At 37.6% G+C, this 15604-nt stretch overlaps 1 protein-coding gene across 4 annotated transcripts in view; it reads left to right on the top strand.

Annotated features, from left to right (window-relative positions):
* The window catches only part of ATF2 (activating transcription factor 2), a 91598-nt gene that overhangs the window by 19590 nt on the left and 56404 nt on the right, over positions 1 to 15604 (top strand). For all 4 annotated transcript variants that reach the window (XR_002516163.2, XM_021923731.1, XM_017946674.3 and 1 more), the window contains exon 3: positions 10398 to 10472. Coding sequence is in view for 2 of the 4 variants with exons in the window: in XM_017946674.3 (XP_017802163.2) it covers positions 10441 to 10472 (32 nt within the window). In the remaining 2 variants the exon portion in view is untranslated. The remainder of the gene's footprint in view (positions 1 to 10397; positions 10473 to 15604) is intronic.

Raw genomic sequence — 15604 nt, 5'->3', positions numbered from 1 at the left:
TAATGAGCAGGTAGCATATATAGCCTGGATGTGCTTGACAAAGCGACGATTCACATCTTGGGTGGGATGGAGCAAGAAGATGCGATTTCATCACTCTATTTAAAACAGCACACAGTTTAAAACCTATGAATTGTTTATTTCTGGAGTTTTCCATTTAATATTTTTGGACTGCTGTTGACTATGGGTAACTGTAACCATGGAAAGGGAAGCTGCAGGTAAGTGGAGGACTGCTATATAATGAATTATTACAGTGCATATTATTTACATACAACTTAAACTCCTTCTGTAAGTTTTTTCCTTTTTCATTTTTTACTTCAAAACTCTTTAAGAGTTCTACAATAAGACATTCTCTTACAAAATCACAATATGTCCACGAAAGTCAGGAAGTTAACATTGGTATATTGCTACTATCTAATCTGCAGGTCACATTTAAGTTCTTCCAGTTGTTCTGGCCTAATTGTACTTTATAGGAAAAGGATTCAGTCTAGAATCTGAGGTTGCAATTACTTGTTATGTTGCATTGGTCTTTTAAAATCAGAAACAGTTCCTTAATGTTTCCTTGAATATAATGACTTTGGTGCTTTTGGAGATTATTATGCCAGTTAATTTATAGAGTTTACCTCAATTTGGGGTTATGTAGTACTTCTTCATTATTAGATACAGGTTCTATATCTTTGGCATGACTATTATAGAAGTGATGCCGTGTCTTACTACATTCTATCAGTGGGACATAATTTTATTTTCCTTATTTCTAATGGGGTTAAGTCACATCACTTGATTAAGGTGATGTTTGCCAGGCTTTTCTGCTGTAAATTACTTTTGCCCTTAGTAATTAAGCTGTATAGGGAGATATAATACTTTGAGATGATATAAATATCCTGTTTCTTATCAAACGTTCAGTTTATTCCTTTATATCAGTATGGGTTCATAGAACCCTCTTTATTCACGATGTGATCCAGTACTATCATTATTTATTTTGATCATCAAATTATCCCAGATTTAAGTCCTTTCTTACCTTCTGGCCAAATCTGGCAGCAGTACAGGATGGCTCTTGAATATCTTGTGCCAGAAAGTAAGGAAGGACCTTCTTCTCTATTTCCACTACAAGACCCATCCTGTACTGCTGAATTAGAATCAGGTAATTCTTCAAGGAGCTGAGCTCCCTTTTGGTGGAGAATGGTATTTATACACTGTATTAGGCTATTCTTGCATTGCTATAAACAAACACCTGAGACTGGGTAATTTATAAAGAAAAGAGGTTTAATTGGCTCCTGGTTCCACAGGCTGTAGCGCTGGCATCTGCTTGGCTTCTTGGGAAGCCTCAGGGAGCATTTACTCATGGCAGAAGGCAAAGCAGGAGCAGGCGCATAACATGGTGAGAGCAGAAGCAAGAAGAGAGTTGCAGGGGGCACACACTTTTAAAAAATCAGATCCCCCGGGTACTCATTCACTATCGCGAGGACAGCACTGAGCCATGAGGGATCTGCCCCAACACCTCCCACCAGGCCCTACCTCCAACATTGAAGATTACAATTCAACATGAGATTTGGCGGGAACATATTCAACCTGTATCACACACCAAAGTCTGAATGCTAAGTGTGCTTATTGCTTATTGGGGTTTCAGCGTTCCCAGGCCCTCTCAGTGGACACAGCTGGGGACATACATGAACATATATGCATGCATATACACATTAACATCTACATTTCTGTATCTTTATGTTGAGAACCATAAGTTACCACCAATATCTTCAAATGTCATCTAATACCAAGGCTCATTCTATATTTATAATTCCCTTCAACTGGAGTATGAATTCACTCTTACGTAGGACATCCTTGATATATTTACTTATTTGATCAATATCCATCTATTTACATAATTAATTGTCTGGTGCCATCAGGCACTCTCCTTTCCTCTCCATCAAGTAGATGTCTTCCTGTTTGGGTCCTGACACCCTATGCTGGACTAGTGCCACTCCTATCGTTTACTTTATGTGCATGCCTCCTTAGCGCACTTGGGCACTGACAGCTCACATCAGGCTGCCTTCCCTTTTTTTGTTACCCATCTGAGACTCCAACATTAAATGCAGGGCTGACCACCTCCTTCCCAGCACAACCCTCAACTCATCTATCCTCCAGTGGACATCTTTCTCACTCTGCTTAGACTCAGACACTGCAGTAGGCTGCCCTCAGGTAGCCTGTCTGAGCTACCTCCTGTGCAGATGCTCTATATTTGTTTTCTCTGGTGGCTTAACTTTTATGTGAATTTTAAGTTGGAAGATGCGTTTTGCCTGTTAATTTCTCCCATTTTCTTCTATTCATCTTTTCTTAAAATGTTTTTCTTTATTATTCTGTTTTCTTATTGGCATTTTTTAATACGTGATTCCATTTGATAACGAGCCTAATAACTCTAGAAATTCTAAAAACCTCTCTGTACTATTAAAAGTGGTTTACATAAAATTTCTGTATAGTTGTTCGTTGTAAAATAGCAGGAGAAATATTTTTTTCTCATTTTTGACCTTGAATAAGGTCAGACCTCAGTCTCCTTATTTACAAAATGAATAGTTAGGGCTGTGTTAGGAAAACGACAAGGTGTCTGATCAGAAATTCATGTCATAAGAAAAAGCCTATACCCTATATTCAAGTGAAAGAATTTTAACATTTTATTTTTTAAAAATGGTAAAGAGTCAGGTGCAGTGCCTCATGCCTGTAATCCTAGCACTTTGGGAGGCTGAGGCAGGAGGATGGCTTGAGCCTAGAAGTTCAAGATCAGCCTAGGAAACATAGGGAGATCCTGTCTCTACAAAAAATATAAAAAGTAGCTGGAGATGGTGATGTTCACCTGTAGTTCCAGGTATTCACAAGGCTGAGGTGGAAGGATTGCTCGAGCCTGAGAAGTGGAGCCTGTAGTGAACCATGATCATGCCACTGCACTCCAGCCTGGGTGACAGAGCAAGACCTCATCTTGAAAAAAAAAAACGGGGACTGGGCAGAGGAGGCATTTTACATAGAAGTATAAATGACTGTTATATATATGAAAAAGTTCAACCTCATTAGTGTGTCAAGATATGCAACTTTAAAATTAGTTTTTTTACTAATATGACAAAAACACTTGGCAACAGTTAATGATATCCACTGTTGGTGTTGGTATTGAGAAATGAGGTCTTTTTCTGCTGGTAAAGTAGAAATCAATACTGCATATTTGGAGGGCAGTTTAGTAATATAAATCAAAAGCCTTAAAATATGCCTTTACTTTGATATAGCAGTTTCACTTCTAGAAGTTCATCGTCTGGAAATTATTACAGATATTGCACAAAGATTTGTCCCAAAGATATTCATTGATGATAAAAGCCCATTAATAATTATATGATGGAGTACTATATAGCCATTAAAAATTACATCTACTATTTAATGACATTACTATTTAATTATATGGCAGAATTTAGATAATTGCATTTTAGAGGAAGTTATAATACTATTTATATATTTTTTCTTCTTTCATTTTCATAGTGTCATGTTTTTATAATTTATAAAGTTATGTATCACCATACATTGACAAGACTAGACTTTGTACTCTGGAATGTTAACAGTAGTTATCTCTGAATGATAGTATTCAAGGTAACTTTTATTTTCTTCTTTTTGCTCTTCTATATTATTCTTGGAGCAGATTTAAAGTTCCTTACAATGCCTTAGTTCATTAGGTGTAGTTTAGTTTATATTATCAGGACATAACAAGTGACCTCCTTCTGAACGCAAGTGAAAATTTCAGCTTTTAGCCAGGCATGGTAGCATTGCCTGTAATCCCAGCTACTTACTTAGGAAGCTGAGGCGGGAAAATCACTTGAGCCCAGGATTTCAAGGCTGCAGTGAGCTATGATCATGCCACTGCACTCCAGCCTGTGTGACAGAGCAAAACTCTATGTCTCTTAAAACACTCTCTTTCTCTCTCACTCGCTCTGTCTCTCGCTCTCGCTCGCTCCCTCTCGCTCTCTTTTTCTGTTTCTGTCTCTCTGCAGCTTTAGGGTTTTTTAGAATTACGTAAGATTGATCTCTCTCTCTCTCTCTCTCTCTCTCTCTCTCTCTGCAGCTTTAGGGTTTTTTAGAATTATGTAAGATTGATCATTTATACAGGATACCTAATAGTAGAAATTGCTATATGTTGTAACAAACAAAATTGAAAGTAGAATTTAAACAAGTATGGAGTTCTAAAATAGCATGCTTTATAGCAATAAAATAGAGAAAATATGAGGAGCATATACGTGTTTGTATGTGGAACTGTCTTAGAAAACTGGAAAGAGGGCCAGGCACAATGGCTCAGGCCTGTAATCCCAGTGCTTTGGGAGGCCAAGGTGTGGATCACTTGAGTTCAGGAGTTCAAGACCAACCTGGCCAACATGGTGAAATCCCATCTCTACTAAAAATACAAAAATTAGCCGGGCGTGGTGATGAGTGCCTGTAATCCCAGCTACTCTGAAGGCTTGAACCTGGCAGGCGGAGGTTGCACTGAGCTGAGACGCACCATTGCACTCCAGCCTGGGCGACAAGAGCAAGAGTCTGTCTCAAAAAAAAAAAAAAAAAAAAAACCTGGAAAGAGGAAGCCTTCATTGTTTGCACTGATCTAAGTTCTGCAGCAGAACATCAAGCAAGTATTCTCAGTTCGTAGGATCCTCTTATGTCTACATTAAAATAACTGCCTGTTTCCTCAATATATTTTGTAGATTTTTTTCTTTTCTTTTTTAGAATTTTCAGCGATTTACTCTTCCCTAGTTTTCTGTTCCATCTCTTCCTCTCATCTTGGCAGCAGTTGTTACTGCTCTTTACCCCAGAGCTGTTTTTGGTCATATTTGTCTTTTCAAGTTTGAGAAAATAGATTGTATGGAGGAATATTTATTTTTTTCTGAAGTAACACAAGTAGATAGCATACATGTTAAGATTTTTGTAGAATCACATTTGAAAAACATGTTTATAGGGGCCGGGCGTGGTGGCTCACGCCTGTAATCCCAGCACTTCGGGAGGCGAGGCGGGCGGATCACGAGGTCAGGAGGTGGAGACCTTCCTGGCTAACAGGTGAATCCCCTTCTCTACTAAAAATACAAAAAGATTAGCCAGGCGTGGTGGCGGGGTTCTGTAGTCCCAGCTACTTGGGAGACTGAGGCAGGAGAATGGCGTGAACCTGGGAGGTGGAGCTTGCAGTGAGCCGAGATTGCGCCACTGCACGCCAGCCTGGGTGCCAGAGCAAGACTCCATCTCAAAAAAAAAAAGAAAAGAAAAATATGTTGATAGTTCTGTATTGGTTCTACAAGAACCACATACCTAGGTGAAATTTTTAAGTGTTGAAAATAAAGCTTCATGTTGTATTTAATTTGGATAAAATGCCCGGGGCACTTTATTAAGCCCCTGCAGAGTAGGAGTCAGAAAGTTGCCATTTCAAACCTGGAAATTATGCTGCGTTTTTATAGGATGTGAAATGAAGAATCCAGCCCATGGTGGGATGGGAGGAGGGAAAAAAGCTAGAGTGAGTTTCACTGACTTAAGTAATTAACAGATATCATTTATGAATGGTCAAATGGTCATTAGCCCTGGTCTTTGACTTCATGCAGCTGTGGCAGGAAGGTTATTTCATAAGCCTTGAAGTTCATATTTTAAGGATATTTGTGTATGTGTGTGTGTGTGTTTTGTTTTGTTTTTCCTGAGATAGGGTCTTGCTCTATCCCTCAGGCTGGAGTGTAGTGGCAAGAGCATACTTCACTGCAGTCTCAAAATCCTAGGCTCAAGGGATTCTCCTGCCTCAGCCTCCTGAGTAGCTAGGACTACAGGCACATACCACCATGCCTGGCTAATTTTCAAGTTGCTTTTTTTCTTTCTTTTTTTTTTTTTTATAGAGACAGAGCCTTATGTTCCCCAGGGTGGTCTTGAACTCCTGGTCTCTGATCCTTCTGCCTCAGCACCCCAGAGTGCTATCATTACAGGTGTGAGCCATTGCGCCTTGGGGAGGATTTATATATTTTTAAAACAGCTCAAGATATCCTTTTAAAAATAGCTTTTTGAGGTATAATTGACTTATAATAAATTATACATATTCAAAGTATACAACTTGATACGTTTTGATTTATACGCATACACCCAAAAAACCATCACCACAATCAAGATGATAAATTTGTCACCCTCAGAAGTTTTCTCATGCCCCTTTGTGATCCTTCCCTCCCACTCCTTCTACTCCTGTCCCTCGGCAACCAGTGATCTGTTTTCTGTCGCTGTGGTTTTCATTTCCTAGAATTTTATATAAATGGAATCGTACAGTATGATTTATTTGACTGTCTCCTTTCACTTGGCATAATTATTTTGAGATTCATCCATTGTTGTTGTATCAGTAGTTTTCAAGAAAATCTCTTTATTCGCTTAAGAATGCCATTGTCACTTTGAACCAAGTTATTAGTAAAAGAAGAGTGTATCTAAGATGCAGTCTGATTTGGGACTTCTAATCTTTGGCATTTTCGCCTAGCTGATTTTTTTTTAACCCACAAGGTATTTTAAACATTCCAGAATGAAGACACTTTTTCTTAGGTGTATCTGTGCAGTGTGACTGCTTCATAGTTACCTCTATGAAATTAAAAATTATTTGTTACTTAAATTTATTCCTGATGTATTTTGTTATTTTTTTCTTAAAGAAGGAGTTATATTATTTTGCTTTTTACACACATTGGTATGGCACTTTAATTTTAGCTTAACTTTTTGGGCATTTTGCTTTAACCTTCATTTTACTTTATGTTCACGAGTGAGTATATTTCAGCAATTTACTTAAGATGTCTTCACCAGTATTGAAGAATTGGAATGGAAGTATTTACAATTTGCTGAGAAACAGGAAAGTCATGTTTTAGATTCTTCATAATATTTGAACTTTAGTTTACCCAAATTTACTGGACTCTTTAATAAAAATCATCTGTTTACACTTTTCCTGATTAAAAGGGTGGTGGTATTTAATGTAATCTATTTCTTTTTTCTTTTTTCTTTTTTTTTTTTTTTTGAGATGGAGTCTCACTCTGTTGCCCAGGCTGCAGTGCAGTGGCCGCCTCCCGTTCAAACTAAATTTGAACTTTAGTTTACCCAAATTTACTGGTCTCTTTAATAAAAATCATCTGTTTACACTTTTCCTGATTAAAAGGGTGGTAGTATTTAATGTAATCTATTTCTTTTTTCTTTTTTCTTTTTTCTTTTTTTTTTTTTTTTTTTTTTTGAGATGGAGTCTCACTCTGTTGCCCAGGCTGCAGTGCAGTGGCTGCCTCCCGGGTTCAAGCAGTTCTCCTGCCTTAGCCTCCCGAGTAGCTGGGATTTACAGGCATGAACCACCACACCCGACTAATTTTTGTGTTTTTAGTAGAGAAGGGATTTCACCACGTCAGCCAGGCTGGTCTCGAACTCCTGACCTCAGGTGATTCTCCTGCCTTGGCCACCCAGGGTGCTGGCATTACAGGCGTGAGCCACTGCGCCTGACCATGTATTTCTTTAAAACCTTAGAGCATAGAAGTTGGTAGCCTCTCCAAGATGCAGAGTTATTATTTCCATGTGAAGTAAATGTGGACTTACGCATTTTACAAATTACAGTTTCCTTTTAAAAATTTTTTAGAATGTACCCAACTGATATAATTTCTCTTAACAATTTAACAATCACTCTGTGCCTGCTGTTAGCAAGTAAGATACTGTACAGATATAATGATGAATAGAGACAGCCTTATAATTTTAATAACAGTAGAAATAATAGAACTGCAACTGCCATTTTATCCAGTACTCATGTGCCGAGCATTGTGCTGTATACTTTGCATATACTATTTTAAAATGCTTACAACAACTGTGAGGTAGGTGATACTACCCTTGTATTATAGTTGGGGAAACTGAAGCACGAAATTATTTAGAACCTTGCACAATATTTTATAACTTACGAGTGGCAAAACCAGGTTTTGGAGCCAATTCTGACTCAAAAGCTCATATTCCTTTGGCTATGTTATGTTTCTTCAAGAAGTAGTAGGCAGTAGAATGGGGTGGGAGAAGCACAGATTATATAATAGATGACATTACAGAACATAATGTGGATGCTGTAAGCAAAGCATAAACAACATTGTTCATGGGAGAAATTTTTAATCTGGATTATGGGGAAGGTATCACAAAGGAAGTGTTATTTGAAGTGGGCCTTGACAGTATAATATCAAAGAAGGCAAACATTCATTTGGGAGGGTATATTTTAGGGAGAGCTAAAATAATATGCAAACTGAGGGTGATTTTCAGAGAATGGCAGGCAGTCTGATGCTGTTAAATGGGCCATGGTGTATTGGAAGTAGCACTTAGAAGGAAGTCAGATTAGATATAAATGATAGCTAAATTTGTATCTCTCAAAGTATACCTAAAAGGTTGAGTCTGTAGGATTTACTAAGTGGATAATCAGATTTGTATTATGGCATTCAGTGATAGTTTTGAATCTTAATTTGAGGTTGTAAGAAAAGGAGCTCTGAGTTGGATGCTTGATTAATGTAAGCCCCATCACTATCTTGGAAACTCCATGAAGACAGGTAACTATCTTGATTTACCAGTACATCCCCAGCATCTAGCAGGAAGTATTCATGCCAAGTACCAAATGGAAACTCAGGAGCAAGGAAGATAAATGTTAGAAGAAGAGTTAGGAGAAATCAAAGAAGCCGACTTCTAAAAAATTTTACCTAGAGCTTTCCTGGGTGCTTTTCATGACAGTTGATTGTCCTACCAGTATAGATTGTAGATACTTGCCAGAGAGTAATATGATATATTAACAATTCTCTATGTGCAGTCATTGACTTCTCCAACAATCTATAGCTCAACAAAACCTCCCTTCCAGGCTTCTGTTATGAGCATATTTGCAACACTGCAGTAAAAGGGAGATAAGCCTGGATTTATAGACTTTAGATTCAGTTAGATTAACAAAGAGATAGCATTTAAGCCTCCCAGAATTGTTATCGTTTCTGTCTCAGGGTGCTTGAACTGTTAGTATTTATAGCTCTCTTAGCTAAGTATTAGAAAATGGTAATAAGGGAATGGAGTTTTTATTTGTTGGCTAAGAAAAAGGCTGCTGTGTAGGTAAGAAACTTGTTTTGTAGAGGAGGGAAATAGTATAGTGGAGAGTAGAAAAGATTAAGGAGAAGGGTACCAAGAGCTAACTCCCTCTGAAAGTTTTTCTACAACTATCAGATTGATCCTTCCACTTCCTCTCTACTGTCATAGTATTTTTAACTCTTATTCCTACCAAATTAATTGGCATTTTACTTCCATATTCCTTTTTCTTCTAGACTGAAAGTTTATCAAATGCAAGGAGAATTTTCTTCATCTTTGTGTCTGTGTATAGTTGATGTTTAAATATTCCTTGTACTAAACTGAGCTAGGCGCTGTTGTAGGTGTTAACCCAAAGATAAGTTCCTTGCCCTTATGAAGCTCATATTCTACTTGTAATGACGGAAGCATGGCTACTATAAATTTCCTTGGATTTTTCTAGTGTTATTTTTCCTCTCCTCGCAGACAGCGTGGTAAAGTTGAATGTGAATGAAGAAATGGAACCCTCTTAGATAAAAATTTTGCATAGGACAAGGGAAGAAACTTGCTCTCTTCTTCTTATTTCCTATACCAGATCGACCTTTACTCCAGGACACTGAACTTTGGCTAGTTACACATTTCCCCACAAGAATTACCAAATTTTTCTGAGCATGACCTTTTTGAAACTTCATTTATGAACAGAATTATGAAAAATGCAAATTTCCTCTATGCACCATTAGCTTATTTGAATAACCACATGGTTACTCTTATTTACCACTGGATGAGGTTTCAGTGACTATAAGGTGAAGCCATTGGTGGAGTTTTAAAAATGGGTCATTAACCTGAGTAGTTTCAGTATACTGTACTTGTCCTTAAGCTGATACAAATGGGAGCTGTTTATATAGATCAACTACATTGTAGGACAGATATATTTTGATGAATTAGGCTGAGAAGCTGAATACCAATAAGTACATTTTTTAAAATTAAAAGCCTTCTGAAGAGAAATATGGAATTATTACGTTGCATCATTCTCATCAGCGTTCAAATTAAGGATTTTTTTACTCTTTTAATGGCTGCCCTTCAACCACAGCCCTAAGGACTGAATTAAATGTTTCTTCCTCTTTTACTCCCTTTGGTGGAGTTGGATATATTAATACCTATGTTTAGGATATTTGTGTAGGTGTGTTGATATTTCAAGAGCACTACTCTATTATAAAAGTTCTTAATAGTGACTAGTTTTGGGGTGACAGTAGTGTTAGAGAGAGTAATTTGAGCACTTTATTTTCTACTGTGTTTCAAGAAGTGTTTCGGAACTATTTTTAACAGTGTGAAACCACTTTGTTTTTCAGTATTCTTGCCATGAGAAAAAGAATGTGATAAGTTATTCAACTTATGAAATTCAAGTTACATGTGAATTCTGCCAGGTATGTGTGCAATATTTGGTATTTTTAGCCATTTTTTACATTTTGGGTTATAAAAATCTTTATAGGTTGTTTCTGTTAGATAAGTATTTGTGGTGGGTTTTTTTTCCATAGAAAACAAGTCATTTATTTAGTATGTAGTTTAGCTGATACTCCTATTGTGTTTTTAAATAATCAGATTAAAAGCATCTAAATACACTTAGCTGTGACAGACATAAACATATTTTAAGGTTTTGATTTCCTCTAAAATGAGTTCTATCAGTCCCATGGAATGTTCTGTGAAAAAGTGTTCAAATAGCAAATAGCTATGGCAAAAATGCCATACTCTGGGTGCTCCCCTAGTCATTTTACGTTAGCATATTAAAGACTCTGAAGAGTCCTCCAAAAAAAAAAAAAGAAGGAAAGAAAGAAAGAAAAAGTATATTTCAGCATTTCCCAGATTTGTTTGGCCACACCTTTTTTTCTGTGGTGTTTATTGACATCCCCGTTGAAATGTTTTGGGGAGCACTGCTATGAAGGGTTAACTATTTGAAAAAGCTACTATTTGAAAAAGAAACAGTGTTACAGAATTATTAGTTGAGTCAAATATGTTTGCTATATATAATTTCTAGAAAGAAAACAAGTTGATGGAAGGGATAATTAATTGAGAACTTTTAAATTGAAATTTAAAAGTAGGAAAGTAATCCTGACTCAGATGTCTTTTTGCAGTTGTTTTGTTCAAATCAGGATCCTTAATTTGGTTGTATGTTTATTAAATTTCTTCTAATGGAAAACAGTAACCCTCTTCCTTTGCTCTTCTTTTTATCTCCATGACATTTACTTGTTGAAGAGACCAGGTCATTTGTTCTAACTTATAGTGATTCATCTTAGGGTTTTTTGACTTTACGATGGTGGGAAAGTAATACAGTCACTATACTGCTCAATTCGTGATGGGGTTATGTCCCATTAAACCCATCGTAAGTTGAAAATATCTGTATTGGATTTGGATGATTACCTCGTGGTGGTAGTGTTTAACTTCTTTTTCTGTCTCCTGAATTTCCTTGTAATTGGAGCTAGGGAGGCTTGATTAGATTCACTTTTGACTTTTGACATTCCCTGCCCCCACCCTTAACAACCTTTGGTGTTAATTTAAGACTAATCTGAATTCAGATGCTGTCAGCCTGGTCCAACCATTGTGAAGTTCCTATCACCTTTTCTCCTAATGGTTTTAAAAATCAGACATTGATGATAGTTGCCCAGGTCCATTATTTCATTAGGGATTAAAGTGGTGGTGGTCTTCCTCTTCCACTTCTTCCTCCTCCTCCCCTTTTTCTCCCTCCCTTCTTCCTTATTCCCTCTCCTTCCTCCCTTCTTCCTCCCTCCCTTCTTCTTCTTTCCTCCCTCTTCTCCCTCCCTCTTCTTTCCTCCCTCTCTCCTCTCTCCCGCCTCCTTCCTTCCTCTCTTCTCTCTCCCTTCCTCCCTCTTTCTTCCTTCCCCCTCCCTCCTCGTAGCCTCCTCCTCTTCCTGTTGCTTCTCTTCCTCCTCCCTCTCCTTATTCATTCTTTCTTCTTTCAAGGTTTTTTTTGTTTTTGTTTTTGTTTTTGTTTTGGAGACAGGATCTCTCTCTTGCCACTGATTACTGCAATCTTGACCTCTTGGGTTCAAGGGATCCTCCTTCCTCAGTAACTGGGACCACAGGCAGGTGCCATGCCGTCCTATTTTTTTTGTTGTTGTTGAGAAGGGGGTCAGAGGGATTTGGACTGAGATTTGATTATGAGAACTTGACAGCTCTGCCTTTGCAACCAAATGGGCAGTGCTTTTGTTTTCGTTTTGACTGGAGTGCAGTGACGTGCTCTCGGCTCACTGCAAGCTCCATGCTTCGGAGGTTCACATGGTAGCATAAGCCTCCCTAGTAGCTGGTACTACAGGTTTTGCCTTCCTTATGCCGGCTAATTTTTGTATTTTTAGTAGAGGCGGGGTTTTGAAAGTGTTGGCAGGGAGGCTGAGGGGGCAGGCATCAGCCACTCGTGCCGGGAGGCGGAGCTTGCAGTGAGCTGAGATCCGGCCACTGCACTCCAGCCCGGGCTACAGAGCAAAGACTCCGTCTCAAAAAAAAAAAAAAAAAAGAAAGTGTTAGCCAGGATGGTCTCTTTTTAAAAAAAAAAAAAAAAAAAGAGACGGGGTTTTGTTCTGTCACCCAGGCTGGACTGCAGTGGCACAATCACAGGTTACTGCAGCCTGGACTTCCTGGGCTCAAGAGATCCTCCTGCCTCAGCCTCCAGAGTAGTTGGGACTACAGACATGCACTGCCATGATGCTGCCATGAGTGACTGTTTTAAATTATTTGTAGAGATGGGGTCACGCCGTCTTTCCCAAGCTGGTCTTGAACTCCTGGGCTCAAGCCATCCTCCCACCTCAGCCTCCCAAAGTGCTGGGATTATAGTCATGAGCCACTGCACCCAGCTAAAGTGGCAATTTTCTAATTGTTTTATTCTTCTGCACTTGTTGAAATTCTATAAAGGACTTTTCCTTCATCAACTCTTTGGTTACTGGAAATACATTTTATGCACAAAAGACAGATATTAAACACACTGATCTTTTTTTTTTTTTTTTTTTTTTACCAGTTTTCAGATAAGGGCATTTTCTTAGTTGTTGGGTTGCGTGACTTGTCTGTCAAGTCCTTACTGGTTTGCTGTGTGCCAGGCTTTCTTTCAATCTCTTACTCCACCTCTACTTAGAGTCCTGTGATAATCACTCATTTTTTTAGGTATACAGTTGTTCCTCAATATCTGTGGGTGATTGAATCCAGGACCTCCTGAAGATACCAAAACCTGAGGATGCTCCAGTTTCTTATATAAAATGGTGTAGTATTTGCATATCACCTATGCACCTCCTCCTGTATACTTTAAATCATCTCTAGGTTACTTTATACCTAATACAATGCATATGCTATGTGAATAGTTGTTATACTATATTGTTTAGGTAATAACAACAGGAAAAAAAGTCTGTACATGTTTAGTACAGATGCAGTTTTTTCCCACATATTTTTGGTCCAAGATTGATTGAATCCATGGATGCAAAACTCATGGATACAGAGGGGTGACTGTACATATTCTTTGATTTTTAATTATTTTTTATACTATGTGTCCTTCTCAAAGCTTCTGTAAGGTTTCCTGGAACACACTGTATCCGGATGTAGTTACCTGTATAATTTTTGTCTTTTTCCTAGTATTAGGTTAGATACACTATTTGCTTCTTTTTTGCCTTTTATTGAGGTATAATTTAAATAGAATGAAATGCACTATGTAGAGTAAAATCTGTTTGATCAATCTTTTCTTTTGTGGACCTTTTGTGTCCTGTTTAACCTTTGCCTACTCCAAAGAGTCTTTCCTATTTTTCTTCTAGAAACTTATGCTTTGCCTTTCACTTTTAGGCCTATGATCTGCTGTGACTTAATTTTTAGTATAATGTGAGATAGAATTCATGGGGCATTTTTTAGTTTTGAATCCTTAATTGACATAACATTAAGGCTCTGAAAAGTCCTGTAAAATGAAGCCTATACATTCAACATTTCCCAAATTTATTTGGCTAAATATCTTTTTTCTATAATAGCTACCATGCTTTGGGAAACATTGATCTAAAGCACTGATAAACTGCTGTTGTCAGGGGAATATTACATAATTATTATTGGTTGAGTCAAGTACTCTTGCTATATAAAATTTCTAGAACCAATTATTGAAAAGACCATCTTTTTCCCACTTAACTGCAGTTGAGCATTTGTACAAATCATGTAACCTTATGTGTGGTTCCATTTCTGTACTCCTTTCTTTTCCATTTCTTTATATGTTTATCATTGGACTGATATCACAGTGTCTTAATTACTGTAATTTTATAATGGGTCATGATATCTGATAATAAAAGTCCTCTAGCTTAGTTACGATTCTTCATGACTGCCTTGTTTATTCATTGTCTTTTGCATTTTGTTAAATTTTTTAGCTTCCACACATACATAAAAGCTACCGGGAATTTTTGTTTGTTTGTTTGTTTTTAAGATAGAGTCTCACTCTTGCCCAAGCTGGAGTGCAGTGGTGCACTCTCAGCTCACTGCAACTTCCACCTCCCCAAGTTCAAGTGATTCTCATGCCTCAGCCTCTCCCAAGTAGCTGGGACTACAGGTGCGTGCCACCACACCCAGCTAATTTTTGAATTTTTAGTAGAGACAGGGTTTTGCCATGTTGGCTAGGCTTGCCTCAAACTTCTGACCTTAAGTAATCCACCTGCCTCAGCCTGTCAGAGTGCTGGGATTACAGGCATGAGCCACTGTGCCTGGCTGACGAACAAAACTGATACAATAATTTTGGTTTATATCTATTTAAAGATACTGAATTCATTATTTAAAACCACCCAGAAGAGAACGCTCCAGGCTCAGATAGCTTCACTGGTGAATTATTCCAACATTTAAGGAAGAATTAGTACCTATCTTACGCAGATTTTTCTAGAGAGTAGAAAAGAATTAACATGACCCAACTCTTCTTATAAAGCCACTGCAACCTAGATACCTGGCAAGGTTATTTTTCACGCCATAGATGTAAACATCTTAAAATACTAGCAAAAGGGAGGATTTATTTAAGAAATTCTGGTTGGTTTGTCAATTAAACATTCAGTGTGCTATACCACATTAAAACAATAAGAGGAAAAAAATAGTATCTGAATAGATGCAGAAAAAGCATTTGATAAAACTCAATATCTACTCATCATTAAAACTCTCAGGAAACTAGAAATTGGAGGAAACTTTCTTAATCTGATAAGGAGTATCTGAAAAAATCTGCAGCATCTGCTTTCTCCCTGAGATTTAAGTGTATTTTTAAGACTAGCATCTGCACAGTGCAGTAAAGCTAAGCACAATAAAATGAGGTATGCCTGTACCAGGAATTCTCATAATGTGAGAGGGGTCTGTGAAGTTAAAAACATTTTTATAATAATACTAAAATATTTACCTTTTTAAAATTCCCATTATCTCACAAGGATTTGATGCCATTTTCTAGAGGATACATGGTGATATCACAACAGGTTGAATACCAGAAGCACATTTGAGAATTCAGCTGTATTACTGTGTTGAGCCAGATGTTAAAGATTTGCAAAAAATGGGAAATAAT

Source organism: Papio anubis, chromosome 10, assembly GCF_008728515.1.
Source record: "Papio anubis isolate 15944 chromosome 10, Panubis1.0, whole genome shotgun sequence".
NCBI lineage: Eukaryota > Metazoa > Chordata > Mammalia > Primates > Cercopithecidae > Papio > Papio anubis.
This window is presented reverse-complemented; position numbering and strand designations above follow the sequence as displayed.